The sequence below is a fragment of the Gymnogyps californianus genome, chromosome 2 (assembly GCF_018139145.2).
Source record: "Gymnogyps californianus isolate 813 chromosome 2, ASM1813914v2, whole genome shotgun sequence".
Taxonomy (NCBI): Eukaryota; Metazoa; Chordata; class Aves; order Accipitriformes; family Cathartidae; genus Gymnogyps; species Gymnogyps californianus.
In genome coordinates this window covers 160,699,711-160,717,411 of record NC_059472.1, presented here as the reverse complement: position 1 = coordinate 160,717,411, position 17,701 = coordinate 160,699,711, and the positions used below count along the sequence as shown (strand labels likewise).

At 41.2% G+C, this 17,701-nt stretch overlaps 1 protein-coding gene across 2 annotated transcripts in view; it reads right to left on the bottom strand.

The window, feature by feature from the left end:
- PRKAG2 (protein kinase AMP-activated non-catalytic subunit gamma 2) overlaps positions 1-17,701 on the bottom strand; it is a 231,013-nt gene that overhangs the window by 159,343 nt on the left and 53,969 nt on the right. The window contains exons 1-4 of one of the 2 annotated variants that reach the window (XM_050915877.1): positions 16,473-16,553; positions 16,308-16,358; positions 9,929-9,934; positions 3,214-3,285 (exon numbers count right to left, since the gene is read on the bottom strand). In XM_050915877.1, coding sequence (XP_050771834.1) covers positions 3,214-3,285; positions 9,929-9,934; positions 16,308-16,358; positions 16,473-16,553 — 210 coding nt within the window. Of the gene's footprint in view, positions 1-3,213; positions 3,286-9,928; positions 9,935-16,307; positions 16,359-16,472; positions 16,554-17,701 lie in introns of those variants that run through there. The other variant, XM_050915876.1, reaches the window with a different exon arrangement.

Here is a 17,701-nt window from a genome sequence, read left to right as displayed (position 1 = left end):
CTAATCATTCACAATCCTGGGCTTTCAGCTGAAAGCAACGGCTATCCGTTTCCTATAATTTCCACACCTTATCCTTTAACCTACATTTTAGATGAAAGATCTATAAACATTCAAGGTGTTAAGACCTCTAAAACTGATAGAGCCATTTGGCTGCAGAGGGGCGCTCACCCCTGACTGCTGCCCTGCCACACCATACCAGAATTATTTTCTGAAGGATGCTCCACATCACTCATGATTTTCCGGGCTTCTAAACTGCCCCTCTTGACTGTCTTTTCCCAGACTGAGGAAATCCAGTAAATCTAATTGCTTCTCAGCTCCTGGTTGTCCTTGTCTATACTGCTGTATTTAATGATCCTCTCTCTAAGGTCTCTCTGCAAGAAGGATTCAAGCCATTTCTGGAGAGTCCTAGCTTTGAGCATGGGGCAATCAGCAATACCAGTTGTTTTAGACAAAGCTACCAGCACAAGTATTAAGGCATTTTGTCAGGCAATAAGAAGAGCCAGAACACCTGCCACAGGCACAAGAGCCACCTTTCTCCATCACATCATGCCAAAAACTTCTATACAAGAGTCTTCAGAATATTATATTCTCCATCTTCAGCAGAGGAAGGTGAAAAGTATCCCTATCCCCTTCCTGCCATCGGTCATAAAGGAAAGAATAATACATCATTTATAATAGTAGCCATGTTAATGAGAAGTGATTAAGGCTAAACTTGAGCAAATGTGTGTCACATTCCCACCGCTGCCAAAAAATTCCTATGTGAGCCTGAACAAATAATTCTGCACTTGAATTTCCTAGCTGTGTAATGAGGATTGTTGTCACAGGATAATGATTGAGGGACACTTGCATGGTAAAGTGCTGAGGATCTCTGTGAAAAACGTTAATTCAGTTTCTAAAAGCCTTTCACAAAGAAGAGGAGAATTAAATTACTGGCAAATTGGACAGATGGGTTGTGAACTACTCTACTCTACCTTGATTTATAGCCCAGGCAACAGAAGAGTTAAGTGCAGGAAAAGAGACATCCCTGATGAATTGCCTGTCTCCAACATGAAGGGTGAATGGAAAAGCCACACTACTGATGAAATACTGACTTTTAATATACAAAAGTTACACACCATACTGTGATTTCAAACTTGAACAAAGAAAAAACATCTCACTTGAAAGTGAAGAGTAATGTGGGGACTTCTTTATGTAGCAATAGTAGTGACTGGCAAACTTTTAGTTAGAATTAAATAAATACTGCAGTCTGATGCTACTCATCATTCACTATCAGCAAAGATCCCATCCTTCACATTGAGGAAAATGATATATAGGATGAGATGTGTGGCAATGGATTTTATTAGATGATCTGTTTCTTATCTGAAGTTGGGCACTGCCAGTGCGTTTCTTACCACTTTGCTGCATGTGTTGAACAGAGCTCCAAGTGTAATGTTAGAAAAAACTCTGGGGCTTCTACACTCAATCAAAAAGGTCAGTTAAAAATGCAATTTCAGATGTTAAGCTCCAGTTGCATGGTTATTCCAAAGTTAATTGCACTTCCATAAGCAGAGCTTGACCCAAGTCTGGGGAAAAAAACCAGCATTTACTGAAGCTGCAAAAAGGGGCAACTAATTACTGAAATGTTCTTCCCGTTCTCCAAAGACAAGCACACATCAAAAGACAGTCCCAAGAGCAGTAAGAGGAAAAACAAGGGATTCATAAATGGTAAAGTGGAAGTCATTAAATGATATCATGTAATACTACATGTGAGCGGGATCAGCTTTGGTATATTCTTTTCTTCATGACTGAGATTCACGCAGCTTTCTCACCTTTCTTTGGGAAAAAGAGGTGATAAATGGAAAAATCAAGTTTTAGCTAGAAACTCCTGCCTTCTTCCAGCATGACAACCCTTTCCAAAAACATCACATCGTTCACTTTATTCAAACCCTCCAAACAAGCACCTTTTGGTAACACTGTATATTTTAGCTTCCCTGGCATCTACAAGAGTTCCTCTGCGTCAGTGACTCCTACGTCAGTCTTAAAAGGTCCAATGCAGAAAAGAACAAGGCCAATGTCATAAACATATTCAATTACTGATGGATTGCAGAAGTTTTTTAAACAACTGTCCTTTGCTGCGAGGTGCAAAGGAATAGAAACTTGTGCTGTCAACAGAGCCAAGTTATTATTGTTCTACATGCAGATTAGCTTCACTAAGGAGATATTTATTGCTTCACCTGCCTTGAACTATGACTGCAGACTCTTTGACAAATGGCTTGTAGGAGGTTTAATCTTCACAGAGGTCCATAGCCTTGTAAATATTGTGACAAGTCAAACTGGTCCGCTGTGTAGCTATAGATCAGCTTTTGGCGTTATCTACTGTTCGGAGGAGTATCTTTCTTCACCAAGCCCGTAACTTGGCTGGTAGGAGGCTTACATTTAGTGAACCAGCTTGTACTTCAACGCTTTGTGAAAATGATGAGGCCAGGACCTGAAGATGACAGATCCCACCCACAATTTTTATTGCTTTGAAGATTGTGTAGGTGCTGTATAACCATCCCTAATATCATCCATTGAATATGCTCGCCTGATCATTTTAAAGCAAGCAAACTCTGTGAATGTATTGGTTTAATTTAATAGCAGGCCATCAGAAAAACAAATCATAGCAACGCCTTCAGAAGGATAACCCTGAGTTAATCACACATCGAGGAGGAACTTTTCCACCTTGTTTATGGGAAGACCCTACTGCTATGGCTTCAGCAAATGAAGGCAGCTCTTTTTGCCAGTGCCAAGGACAGAGAGATCAAGGACAGTGAACACTTAAAACCTCCGTAGCCAGAGAGCAACCATCAGGAGGTAATTCCAGGAAAACATACCAACAGCCACAGACTCCTATTCGGGCACTGTCAACACCACAAATTTTGTTAGCTAACTATATTCCTGAGAATACAGTTATGCAATATCACTTCATTGAATTACAACAGTGTTACACACAACATCTGCAGTATTTAAAACAAAACCACCAGAGGTTAGCATCATTTACAGGTTATACTGCAGAAGCACTGTCATAGTAAGGTCTGCAAAAGTCACTATATTTGCCTTAGTGCATCACTGTCAACAGGTTAATGGAATGGCAGGAAAGATTAAAACCCCAGACTTCTAAAAGTCTAATAAATTGTGTTTACCACCAAAGAACTCAACCACTACAGTGAAGGTGAAGCTTTGGAAATATCCTACCTTGCGAGAAGCATTTTTGTCTGTGCTCTCCACATCACCGTCCAAGAATGGCATGGCAAATGAGCTGAGATCCTGCCAGGACAGAGAAGAAAAATTGATGTCCTATATTAATGTCTTCTTCCTTCCATCAGAGCATCCCATGATTGCAGCCCGTGGTTTTATTTCTGAAGTGCCCACTGCTTTACCCATATTGAGTGCTGGTAAGCAATAACGCGGGCTCTGATCGTTCTCCTTGGCTGTGAAACCAATGGCAGATGTAAGTACCAAATGAATAGGGAGCCCTTGGCAGCACTTGCACTACATCACCATGAAAAAGCACCTGCACAGCCAAAGTCAAAAGTCCGGTGCTAAAACTTTCAAGGGGAGGTACCCAAATCCCACAGGAAAATTCATAGGAAATTACAGTTTAAATACAGCCATTTGCTCAGCAAATAGCCTATCTTGCCTTTAGTGGAGTGTATAATCTTAGTTTAAAGAGTATTTATGGCAATAAACAAAACCTGAATGAGACTATGTCAATGTTCTGAAAAATATGTAACATATATAACAAAGCGGGAGGAAACAAAGACATGGTGCTTGGGGAAGAAATAACCAATTCACTTGCGCAAATGAGAGCGGAGCACCCAATTCTGCATGACTAAAGACAATAAAGCCATAAGAAAAGCACACATGCTCATCTTTAACTAACAAAAACAAACTGCAATTATATTCTACCTCCTGCCGTCTGTTCTGTTTATGCTACTTAGTGTTCCAGCCACAGGGTTTTTAGAGCTCCTTTCTACATGCATAAGGAAATTATGTTAGTGTCAAGTTTAGCATGTTTGATCAGAAAAGTAGATAATGAGTAATTCTAGGACCAAACGCATGGAATTGCTTAATGCTGTGTGCTGAAGTACTAAGTCTTGGATCCCAGTTCTTGATCTAAATGTCAGGAATACCTCCCCAACACAGAACCTCCCAGATGCAAGGCATCACCCTTTCCATGTAATGATTCAGTGCTTCTTTACCACCACATCTGCATCCCATTTAAAATAGTTCAAAACATGAATAAATAGCAATTTCACGTAAACCTAATTTGAGATTAAATAGAGCTTAATTAAAAATTAGCACCGGCCGGGAAGTCTGCAAAGCTTGCTTGCCTTCAGAATTCAGAGCAGCCACAGGTCTAATCACATCACATTGTGTAATCATACTAAATCCAAAATATGCTCAAAAATGTGTAACTCAGGCATAATCCTTACAAGTGTTTGAAAATATTCTGGTTACATAACGAACAACAAAAATAAGGAACAAAATATTGAATTACTGGAACTGAAGCACATGGGAGTAATTCATGCCAAGTTGGAAAGAAAAAAATGAAGAAGAAGCAGCAGCAGCCAGGCTTGGCCAAGCTGGCCCCAAATCATTAGGCCACAAACCAAAGTATTCATGACAAATTAGTATGCTCCCGGCTCTATCTATGCAAATTCAATGGGAACTATCTACAAAGGCCCAAATTACAAAGCACCAACCCAGCTATATAACTTCACCCTCATTGCCATGTTTTGACATCTGTGTTTCATATCACCTTTGTTTGCAAATGAAAATGTAAGCAAACACCTCAAAACCAAAAGAAGAGGCAATTTGTTTGGTTTAGATTTTCACTATTATCAAGATTTGACGGAGGCTGAACCAGGCACTGCAGGACCTTAAAGAAAAGTTTCTGTATTAATTTGCTTATTCTTATAATTAGTTAAGACCAAAATTACTTACATACTCCATTTAAAAATGATTCAGCCATAAATGGCATTTATAAACACTGTCAATAAATGGTTTATTATTATTATTCCTACTTCGTATGTTACTGCAACACTTAAGTAAAGAATCTCTGTGAAGAAGTTTAAGAGCCTAATGGAAAGTTACACAAAAACATATCCCCTCATGTTTACTTTAATTTAGCCAAAGGATTTACCAACATTTTCCTCTACTCATCTTTGGTAGTGCAGAAGTTGGAATCTGATGTGTGCTAAGCCATTTTCCATGGAATAAATCAAGGAAATATAACCTCTTTGGAGCTCCACATATTAGCGTCCCTATATTGCTACTTCTTGTAATCCACAGGGAGAAAACCTGCTGTTTGGGAAGGCTGGAGACTGGATGGAAGAAACTGGGTTTAAGGGGACACATATCTAGTAATCAGGGTTGAAAAAGCTGTTCAGGAAACCTGGAACAGCTGGGAATGAAACAATAACTTCTTTTTTTGAGCAGAAACCTTCAAAAACAGGAGGGGGTAGGTAGGTACAACTGTTTTCCTAGGAGCTAAATTTCAGTTCCCGGTTACAATTCCAAGCTTAAAAACATGTATATATTAAATTCTGAAGTCTAAAAATATCACGAAACCCAGCTGATGACTCTGTTCTAATTTGTAACTCTCAGATATCATGGAGATACGCTTACTTCATCTGTCTTTAAATGCAGAACAGGAGATCTCTATTTATAAGCAGAAATAACTGGAGCTATACCTCTTTGGACAGCATGAGACCTTTCTTTGTTAATACAGGGCTGGAGGACATTTCAAACAGGATAATAATTGTACTTTTAGTCCTGTGATAGTCTGTAATTGTAGCTGCTACCTAACAATTTTTTCATCTTTCACTTCTTCGTGGAATTCTATATGCGAAGGCATCCATTTACAGAAGGAAAAGATACATATATCAAATGCCAGGCTGCAAATACTGCTCTCTCAATACCAACCTGTTGGTTAAGCAAGGGAATATTAGATGCTTATTTTCTCTTTGCATGTATCTGCAGAATACAGACTAGATATCTATTTCTTTCTTGTGTTCCTCTTCATCCAGAAGCACATGTGACAATGCAGTTGATGATATAGTAACTCTTTAAAAAAAATAAAATAAAAACTGCTCCAAAAGTGTTGCAAAACACCACAGTACTTCTTGACAGGCCAACGGTGCAGTCCCAGCTCTTACCACACATCTGATTGCTCTGATCTTATGCCAACTGATACACATTGAAGGCTCACTCTGCCATTAACCTGGGATTGAAACCATTCTTAGACAGCTTTCTTGCTCTCCAGCTCTGCTTTACTGCGCTTTGAATAAGTGCCCCGGAAAATCACATGGTTCTGGAGAGACATTTAAAAACTTCTGCCAAAGGCTTACAGTGATGTGTTGGTACAAGGAAGAGTCCTTCTCATTTGAGACAGAGCCCTGGCTGAAGAACGAATGGCATCACTCCCTGTATCCATCAGTCCTGCATTATATCCTCAGATAGACAACTTCTGTAGAGACCACAGTCTATGATCATCCCTGTAAGGAACAAAGGCCACCAGAGTTTGCAGCTCCTAGTGCTGCTAACCTGGAATTAAGAGTATGCAAAGCCTGTTTTGCAAAGTTTTGTTAGCTTTCCTGCCATGCTCCTGTTCCTCAGTCAGTCCTTCACATTGCTCAGCGCCATCTGACAGCCAGACATCACTCCTGCTATCCCCAATTAGAAAAAATGACCTCTTGAGCAGTTTGAATTTACTTTACAGCCACAAAACCACTTCAGATTTATTTTGTTTTCAATCCACTTTTATTTACAAGAGGTTGTCATGGCAGCTCCTGTTATATTTGCTGAAGAATATGGCCCCAGGGATATCAAAGCTTTTTCCAGAGGACAGCAGAGCTGCGACACAGCAGAGCCATGGCTCGGTGCTCCTGCTACCAGCCAGGCTCCCTCCTGGGGAGGGCAATCTCCCACAACACCTAATCAGCAGGAGATTTTCCAGGACTTTTCTTACTGATAGCACAGGAGGTTAACAGATCTAAAAAAGCAACTAAATTGATTTTATTGTTTTTAACAGGCTTGTCTGCTGCTTTAGTTTTTGCAAGGTATAAGTCAGGATAATTCTGTCTGCAAGTGCACTTACCTTCTCTACCACTTCTTTCCCTGTTTCCTCTGGGGGGAAAACAGATATCTGGAAGGTTACAGATGCTTCACACTAATTTCTCCTCCAAAGGTGAGACTAACTCTAAGGTGATTCTTGACTGAGTTACCCCTACATTTAGAGGGTGATCCTTCCTAATTCCAGCTCTTTTTCCTTTGACAGCCCTTATATCAGAATACTTGGGGTTATGTGAAAAGAAGGAAGAATAAAATTTTTGTTCTTTGATATCCTGGGAAAACAAAGAACCTTTTCTTGGAACTGTTTTGGAGAATAGGAAGGAAAACCACACTTTAGGATACTGAAAGCAATTATGTTGGCTGGCATAGCATAGCCAAATAGCAACAGGAGCAAGATCTGGTTAGCCAAGCCATTTTTCACCTTTTCCAGCCAGTTTCACTGTTCCTTTCCTTACTGGGGAGGTTTCCTGACAAAAAGGCTTGCCCAGACACACTGGTCTGGATGCTGCTGCAGTTGGAGACCTTGGTGTTAGAAGAGGACTTCCAGCAATTCTGTTGCGGAGGCTGCAAGATTAAATAACAGACCACTAAAGTCTTGAATCCAGTAAACAACACAGAATAAACAGGATTCTTTTTTTATTATTGTTTTGTTTCAAGGTTACTTTGGCAGCCAGGCTGATAAAGCAATGGCTGAAGCCAAGGAGCCAGCAAGGCACTCTGGGGCATGCTGTGATTGACAGGTCAGAGACAAATTTCCAAGGTATTTTAGGTGGAAGTAGGACCTTTTTATGGCCCTGCTCAACAGTGGTCCAAAATTTCAGGGCTGGGTATCAAAAGAATATTTCACAAACAGCTCCCTGCTGCCATCCTTCGCAACTGCTCCTTCAAACGCAAAGCATGGCCATGAACAACATGGTCATGTGAAATCTGTGCCCATGGTGGTGGGTCTATGCCCCATGAACATGGTCAACTCTTGGCCATGTTTCAGAGGTGATTCAGGTCTGAATAGCTTCACGGTAGCCCCGTGGTGCAACCCATGGCTGGGTTCCTCAGCTATAAGCAACTTCAGAGTCCTAGCATAGGTAGCATCACGCAGTCCTGACTACTGACGGTGTCACCTATGAGACATTTTTTTTCTGCTTCACTAAGTTCTATATATGTGCTAGGATTGCACCAAATTTAAGGATGTGAAATGCCTGCCAGACATTACAGTTTCTTTTTACAACATAACTCAAGCAGGAGGTGACACTTTACTAAGACAGCTTTTCAATATGGGGAGACAGCTCCTTTAATAGAATAAACAAAGAAAACAAGATACAGAGAAATTAAGCTGAGTGCTGACAAAAGCCCTGATCTCACAAAAAATTGCTAAAAGCTGCACTCCTCAGCATCACACCTTAACAGGGCTCTCAGGGTCTCCTCCTCTGCTAACGTTACTGAGCTATGAGCACTTCAACTATCCTACCAAGGACAAAGAAAGTCGGGATTTTTATTAACATTAGCTGTGAACGGTTTCTTTCAGCTCAGACTGCACACCAGCAGATTTTTTTTAGATCAACCTTGGATTTGTACCTATTACAAGCCTATGTAAAACTCTGAATAGCCAATACACTAAATATGCTAATAGCCTGTGAGCAGAATCCAAAGTCTGAACTCTGTGGAATAGGGGGCATAGCTTGGTAGCTCTGATTGAATAGAAAATCTTCTCTTTTTGAGAACAATCCTATCTAGAAGCCTTTGGGGATTTATATCAAATCACTCAATTATTGCCCAAGGAAAGATTCAAAACTGACATACACAGGAATTTCTGTCCTTTGGTTTTTGTTATTTTGATATACTAGTCATAGTATAGTATAATAAGACTTGCTACATTGCTTAATTCCTTTAGGAGTAGGTTGCTCATTGCTTTGCTTTTCTCCCTCCCCCATGCCATCTAGACTGCAGCATGTGTTTTGGAGACAGATATATAAGTCGTACTGTGAGACTGAGGATGCTGGTGACTAAGTCTCGGTATGACTCAATGGGAGTGGGCAGTAACAGATGTACAAAGCTGGTTAGATTTGTGCAAGCCAGCTTTGTACTTCACAAGGCTATTCCAATTTATTTATTTGCTATTATCTTTAAGGCTCTTTATATTAAAAAAGAACAATTGAGTGGGTCTGGAGAGTTTGAGATGGTAGAAATGAGATATAGAGACTTGATTTTGTCCGCAGCATGAAGATGCCAGAGGCAGCATGGTCCAGGAGTCACCTGGGTGACTGTGCAGGACAAGCTGTGCACACTTCGATGTCAAGGTGGATACAGCATCAGATTTGAAATAACACTCTAAATATTTTTGAATTTTGAAAATTTGAAATAAATCACCCTAAGTAACGTGCCTGGAAGAAACAGGAAATACGCAGTCCCAAAGAGGCATAATCTAAAAAGTTAGGGAGTAATGGCTGGCTGAAATCTACCCAGATCTCTGTATGTGAAAATCCCCATCCATCTGGTGATTAGTCAATGTCCTGTATCAAAAAACTCGCATACGAAAACTTCACAGAAGAAAACCAGCCTACATGTAATTTAAAGGCATTTCTTTCAGCTGCGACAAGAAACAGGCAAAGTACTAAAGAGCTACTGAAGCCACTTCTCCCCTGTTCTCACCCATGGGTCACCCAGCTTGGAGTGCCATCACCTGGTCGGAAAGAGCTGCTAAAACTAAGAATTTCAAGGGGAAGGGGATAAGGAGGGCCACGAAACCAATAAGTCCGTGATATTTCCCTGAAAACAGCTGTCTTCCAAGCTGTTCTTCCTGAGTTATCCTGATCATGGGATACCGGCAGCCTCCAACACACCCCTCTTCAATTCTAAACCTCTTGACTGATCCTGACAGGCATTAATCTCCAGCAGGGTACAGCAAGTTCATCTTTTTTCTTCTGAGGCTGTACACAAGGTTCATCAACAAAAACTGCCAAGAGACTGTGGATTGTTTTTTGTTTTGTTCTCCATCTCAGACTTAAATCACTAGAACACATTCCTACACTGTTCACGGAAAAAATGAAATTTTCTTTCAAGCCTCGTGCTTTCCTGCCAGGAAACACCACCATATCTTCTTGGTGATTCAGCCTTTGCAGATGAGCTGAGCACAGATAGCCTGAGGTGGGATGCAATCAGTTCTGCCTGGAGCCCCATAATGTTTATAATGTCCAGAGAGCTCAGGGCTGTATGGAAATGCTGTGATGAAGGGTACCGCTCTCCATCTCATCAGTAAATCCCAGAGCATCATTAGGGGCTCTCTGACAAAGCCTGAATATGATCCCCATGCACACGACAGTCTGGTTTGTCAGCTCCTTCACACCGCGAACCACACAGTGCGGTGACTGGCAGCATGTTTATTACAACGGCAGATGGACGACCTAGCAAATGTGTAAATAACAAAATGTCATTTAAAAAAAAAAAGAGAGAGAGAGAAAGTGAGAGAACAGCCGAGAAAGCAAGTCAGGGAGGAAAACAAAATTCTCTATATTCCCTGTGACACCACGATCCACACACAAACTCATTATTAAGTGCTATTCCTGAGTGCTCAGCTGAAGACAACCTTTCTCTGGTGAGCCATTTCCTCCAAGAAGCACCCAAAGTTAAGAGACACAAGGTGAAAGCAGAAGATAACATACCTCAGACCTGGAAAATGTGGTCAGATGAGTGATGAGGGAATTAAGAAACAACAGAGACATGACCATAGGGAAGGACTGCAGGAGACTGGAAAAGTTACCCTTCAGAGGGCACATACTCAGTGCCAACAGAATTGCTTTCCAATACTTATATAGTTGTCTTACATAAATGAGACACAGGATCCCAACATATTTGCAGAGAAAAGCACGCATTTGCTATAAAACATAACTTCAGCCACAGTGAAATAGCAGAACTGCAGGAAACAAAAGACAATTTTGCCATAATGTAATGAAAACACTTGAGACGCTGCAGCATGGGGGCAATCTGAAGGGGATTCAAAGCAAGGATCATCATGAGGCTTTCTAAATCATCTCTACGCTTCAGCTAGTTTAAAAGTCACTGTGTTTTGCATTTTTTGTGTTTCTTCTCACTCTCTATAGGCCAAATCTCTTCAAAAACCATTTCCTCAAGGAAGAGTAAATCAAAACAAAATCAGAACTGAAAACCTCCAGCTGATGGCCTTATCTGAGAAGGACTTGCAGGGTTCTCCCTTGCATATATATGACTAAAAAAGGTGACATTCACACCAGGCAGAAAATCTCTGCCATAAATACTTGAACTGCAACTATTTTTTCCAGTTCACTGCATTTAGGAAGACAGCTGCCTGTTGCCTCCTCTTTACATTCTTGTCAGTTAATAACCGTGAATAATCTTAACAATTAGAAGAAAGATTATAGCTGGAAAGCCAGGCAAGCAAGGGACCTGCTCTGATCAAGTAGTCCCTCAACTAAAAAAGAAAGGAGAAAAAAAAAAAAAGGAAAAGCAAAGAGGAAATTAAGCAAGGAAAGGAAGAACAGGGTGGCTCTGTGCTTGGTGTGCTGAAGACCTGAATGGAAGGTCAATGGGGACAACACATGGAGCCCACAACACGGGAAGATTCCCCTCTTGATGCTTTCGTGCTGCATTTTCCTACATCACTCTGCACCTGCAGAGAACAATTTCATGTCTACAAAGTTTACAGTCACTTTGCTATAGCTTTTCTTACAGTTTTAGCACCACATTTAAAAAGAGACTAATATATACAATATGCTAAACTATTTTTTCTTTTCCCAAAAGAATGAATGTCTTCATTCTTCGCCCTCTGAAGTCCTTATTTAAAGGTGCATCTTGCTGAAGCTGGCAACATGAAAAGCCCTCAAGGACAGAAGAAAGCTCAAATTCTCAGAGATAACCTAGAAAACATTATCACATTCATAGTACAGTACTCTGCCCTAAATCCAGCTTGTATGTCCTTCAGGTCCCACCCTTGGCTTTTGAGCTGAGAGATGCTGAGATTTGGTACCATTATTATTTTTTCCAGTTAGCAGTGCCATGCAATACTAATAAATTACATTACATCTTTCATCCTCTGGGAATCCAAACTGCTTTACAAATGGCTTATCCAGTCCAGAATAGCTTCACGGATGGACTTAAGTGATGAGACTTTCATTGCCTGCCCTGGCTTTCTGGTTTACCTCTGGGAAGGCATCAAGGATGGGATATCTGTCACCTAACTTCAGCCATCCAAAACACTAGTCATCTACCCCACACTTTTTGTCCAGCCTAGAGAGCAGGGAAAAGCCAGCATCTCCAACGGGCAATTTGCTCCCATTCCCCCAGTATGGGAGAGGCTGGACAACTTGCTTAAACTTTGGATGATTCAACATAGGATAAATGAACCCTGCCTCTTACCTCTCCCTCTTTACTGTCTATAAAGTGGGAATAAAATCACTTATTTTTCTTTTTTTCCTCTATTTAGAAAGCAAGCTGTCTAGACAAGGCATTGCATCTTACTATGGGCATGTCTACACGGCAATCGCAAGCATGGTTTACACCAGCTTACTTTCACCCAGCTCCATGCAGCACCGATAAAAGTGTAGCCATGACAACACACAGGCTAGCGTAGGCTGCAAAATCCCTGTGGGAGGCTGAGTAAATACTCTAGCAATTTAGCTCACTTCGAGCTCCTCGCTCCTGCCGTTGTACAGCTGTCAGGACTCAGCCAGGCTAATTTAAGCCCAGCTTCAATCACGTCTTTGCTTGCAGTCTAGACACACTATAGGCATCCATACAACGGGTAGCACAATGAGGTCCTAAGCTCTGTTGGCATTTCCAAGTGTTACTAAGATGTACATTTTCTTTACACAGCTTTGGCTGCTGTGTAGAAAACAGGGTTAACTCTTTGACGGGGTGAGCACTCATTGGAGTGAAAATGAAGGAGCCACTGTGTCCAACTGAAACAACTAGAATTTAAATTTTAAGAAAACAGGCCAGCTATACAACCTCTGAGGAAAGTATGTTTGTTAAGAGAATTGGCATGATCTAAGGGAAATGTCCAAGGGATAGCATATCTCGCACTTCCAGGCCTCCTCACACCAAGCCCTGGCCACTCGTTAAGGCTGTCGCAAGGGATGTGCTTCAAAAAGCATCAAAGCTCTGCTCAGAAGAAGGTGTTAGAAGACACCAATGACCATCTCTGGAAGAAAGATGGATAAAATATTTACCCATCTGGAAAATCTTGTGAACAATGAGACAAATGGAAGAACACAACAAAGGGATTACTCACTCTCACTTGAAATAGCCATCACTGAAAATAAGTTTTTGCAGTGGGTCCACTTTGGAAATAATCCTCATATGGAAAGGGAAGGACAGAAATAACACACACTGACTTTTTTTCTAATTACTGTACATGCAACACTAAAATTTTAAGGCAGACATTTCCCCAAATAAACTGCAGGCTTCTTTCAAGGGCTATGGCTTTCATTGGTATCTACTATTTTTTTTTCCAGAAATTGTTCCTAGTTTAGATACAGTGCAGGTAAAAAAACCTTACGAATGAGCCATATTCACTTCTGGCTCCTTTACTAAGAGTCTTCTGATTTTAACCATCTTATTCTTCATGTGCGCATTTAAGCATCACAATTACAAGAGACCTATCTGAACATGCTATGGAGAAAAGACAAGCAAACATACATTCAGGTAAATCCAGCTGAAAACTTAAGCTCGGTATCTACGTATACATGTTGCCAAAAGTCATTTCTGCCCTATGCAATGGTTTTGAAACCCAGCAGACACTGGTGAGCTGAAACAGGCAAATCTGCATTTGATTTGGCGGGCAGTTTGTGCATCAAAATGTGTCAAGAAGCATTTGAACCTGCTTGGAGAGTGTGGGAGACATTTCCAAGTTAGCAGGACACCCTGGACATGGGACAGATGGGCAGAGTACAAGCCTGGCGCGGGAGAGGCCATTTTCTAACTGGCTGTTGCTCCAAGCCATGTGGCAGACAGTCCAAACCCATTTGTCACAAAAAAATAAAGCTCACACTGGAATTACCAAACCAAGGCGCAGGGAGAGCCCCTGCCTGGGGCTCACCCCGGTACAGACACCCGCCCTGCCAAGGAGTGTCACCAGCAACCTCCCACAAAACAAACAAGCAGCCAAGCAGGAAACAAAACTAAGCAAAAGAAAACCAGACCAATTTTTTTTCTCAAGGTGAATTAAATCCACAAGCAGGAAATTTTGATTCAGAATAACATTTTTTATTCTTGCTTTGCTTTTTGTTTTCATAGAAAAATACTGATTTTTTCCTCACTACCAAAAATTAAGTTCATGCAAGTAATATGGCCCTAAAAAACCTGGTTATTTTTTTCTCATTAAGAATGTTAATTTCTATCTATATGTATTGAATAGCTGTACAACTGTTAGTATGCATTTAAATCCAAGTTTTATTAACATTTATTTTGAGCTCTATTAGGAATCGAAATTGGACTTAGAACTGCAATCAGACACTAGAAGTCATTAAATACCTATTAGAAAAGTGTCTCTTACATCAGAGCAAGAGGATAAGTTTATCAAAATATGTATCAGTTCTAAAAGCATTAGCACTTACAGTGAGAAAGAGAAACAGACTTCACTGGTGACTATGTCCTCCCAGATGTAGACGTGCTAGAGCTCATCTCACAGGGCATCATTTTTTTTTTTTTTACACACATATAAAACATGCTCTTATATAGGAGAATATATATGGCAAACATATAATCATAACGTGTATACAAACATGATAACAAGCTCTTATAGTTTTTTAACTGCCATTTCTTTTAAATTTAAGACGACTAAATATTTCTTGGCTCCAAATCAGCTTGTCACTGGACCTACTTGGGTGGCCAAACAGGCTGAAATGACACAGGGATTTTCTCCTCCTGATGGAAAACCAGCGGCTGTTTGCTGCCTGAAGCAAACTCTGGCTACAGGTGATTTCCACCAACTCTGTGGTTTGCCTTTAAAGGTTTGCATCAATATTGCTTTTAATTCTCCTAATTTCTTCTTGATGAGTGTCAGACATCCTAGTACAGATTGATGGGGTGGGTTTTGGGGGGGTGGTTTTTTGTGTTTATTTCAAACTGTGGCATTTTTCAAAATAAATACATTTTTATTTCACTCCCAAAAATAGACTAAATTGAAGTGCAACAGAGTCCTCTTTAGCTGGGTTTCCCACTGCCTCCCTTTGGATCAAGGGTTGGCCCCATGTCAGCAAGATCCGTTTCATCCTCCTGCCCTTCGTTCCCTCTTCCGACAGATGCTCCTGCCCCCCAGACTCCCAATTTCGGCAACTTCAGGTTTCTCTCACCTCCCAAGGCTGCTCGAAGTCAGTGCAGCCTCTGCTTTCCAGCCTCTCCTAGACTCCTGACTCTTCAGCCCATACTGGGGATAGAGCTGAGGGTGAAATCTCTTCCCCAAAGGCAGATACCCTAATCACTCCTGTGGCCTGTAAAAGCAGCTAAAACACAGTGACCAACAAGCAAAACACACAAGATGCTGGCAAAATACCCTGCATCTTATACTAGAATAAATTTCAGTTGCTATTCACCAAACCCCTCCCATCACCCCACTAATGGAGCACCTTTAAACCCTTCAGGCTTTAGGTCTGATCCCAGGAAAGAGCTAGTCTCGTTGTTATTGGACATTCATTATCTCACAGGTCCATTAATTGCAGCGCAAATTGCATGTGTTCAGCATTAATTCTGGTAGCAGAAAGGGAAAAATGCAAGAAGAATGCATGAAGCCTGTAATACGCCTCTTTATCCTGACAATTCTCATCAAATATCAAATTAAAATCAATAAGCAAAACAGGAGTTCCCGAAAACCTGCGATTTGGGGTTTGCAATGACTAGCCAAGGCAATTAGTTGCCAAGCAGTTCAGGCTGCTCTGAGCAGTATGAGAAACGAGGCATTGCAGGATGCAGAGACCAGATGGTTTTAGGCTGAAATTAAATAAACACCCCCCAAAAGATAATCTCTCTTTCCAAAACACTAAGAAAAAGTTATGCAAGGAAAAAAAAAAAAAACCCAAGCTACATTCTTTAACTAGATAAAAGAACATTTTGTTTAGCCTTGGAGTATCTATTGTAATTAAATGCTCTAAAAACAGGACAACAGCCCTGTGCCAGCCATGCATACAAAAGAGACAAAACACGATTAAAAAAACCCCAAATACCCGAGAACCATGCATTTCTTAGGCTGAAGAATGTCTGCCTCTCAGCAGAGTCCTGCAGTGCACTTGGGCGTCCACCTAAATGAATGCAAAGCCTATTCCCCCTGCTAAGATAAATAAATTTAAAAAAAAAATAAAAAAATAATCAAATGCAAAGAAACCCACAGACAATTGAGCCTCATTCTGACTTACAGCTCTGAAAAATCCTGCAGTCTGGCTGGAAACGTCCATTGAAGAACTGCATTCAAAGCTTTTCCCTAAAGGCAAGCGCATTTAAACATCTCAGGCTCTGCTACTGAAGCCGATGCTGCAACAGATGGGGACCAGGGCTGGGTGTGTTCCTCCTTCCCATCGCGGCGCTGCGAGAGGATGGCAGGAGCGGTAGGTAACTCAGGAGAAGGCAGGCGACGGTTTTCTCCCTCGCTGCAGGCTCCCTGCCAAAAATGCTTTAGGCATCGCAGGATTCGATTACACGACTGCAGCAACCTGCCACATTAACTCTGACGGGGGCCAGCGACGCGCACGGACGGTACAAGCAGGTAATTAAGCACCGTATTGGATGCATTAGCTAAATGTTGGGGTACACCAGGGAAGTTGGAGAGTTCAAATAACCACAGACGTTTTTAATGTGATCAGAAGAAAAAGGGATCCTGTTTTCAATAGCAGAAGTTTCAGATAACTGAGGCTGTGCCTGCATCAGTATCTAATACTTGGGGGAAGGCAGCACAGAGCAGCAGATGCATTTTCAACTGCTGGAGTATCTGCTGCACCATAACAGCCCTATTCCCCTCTTAACCACAAGTCCACTTTGTAGCTGTAGAAAAGTCACATTATTTCTCTGGGCTTAAGTTTTCCCATCTGCAGCAGGAACAGAGGAAGACTTAATTGACTTTGTAATTTATTATAAAGACCTCACTGGGAAAACACAGTGTCCGAGCACAAAGTATAATAACGTTACCGTTGAAAATAAAGATAATAGCAGAGATTTTGAAAGGGTATCACGTGAGCAAGTGCTAGCAGAGCAATGCAAACTCTCCCAGTAGGAGCTGAAGGATGGTGGGGATCTGAGTTTTCTTCTTCATTAAGAATTATTTGACAAATCCCTCTTTATAATCACGTTCAGCTTTGATTACTCCACCAGCCAATCTCACAGTGTCCTTTACTGGCAAAGAAATCACCCCCCAGACCATGGGGCCATATCCTTGGCCAAGACACTATCGAGGGCTGCCACGGATGAGGTCACCTCTGGTAGAACAAAGCTAACATGGAGGCAAAAGGCAGAAAGATCATCTCTGCAGCTTCCAATATTTTAATAAAAGGCATCAAAATACTCGTGCAATGAACTGACACGTCTCTGGAGAAACAGGTGGCCAGATCCTGAGCCATGAAGCATTGCCAATCCGTTCTTGGCCATTTCAAAA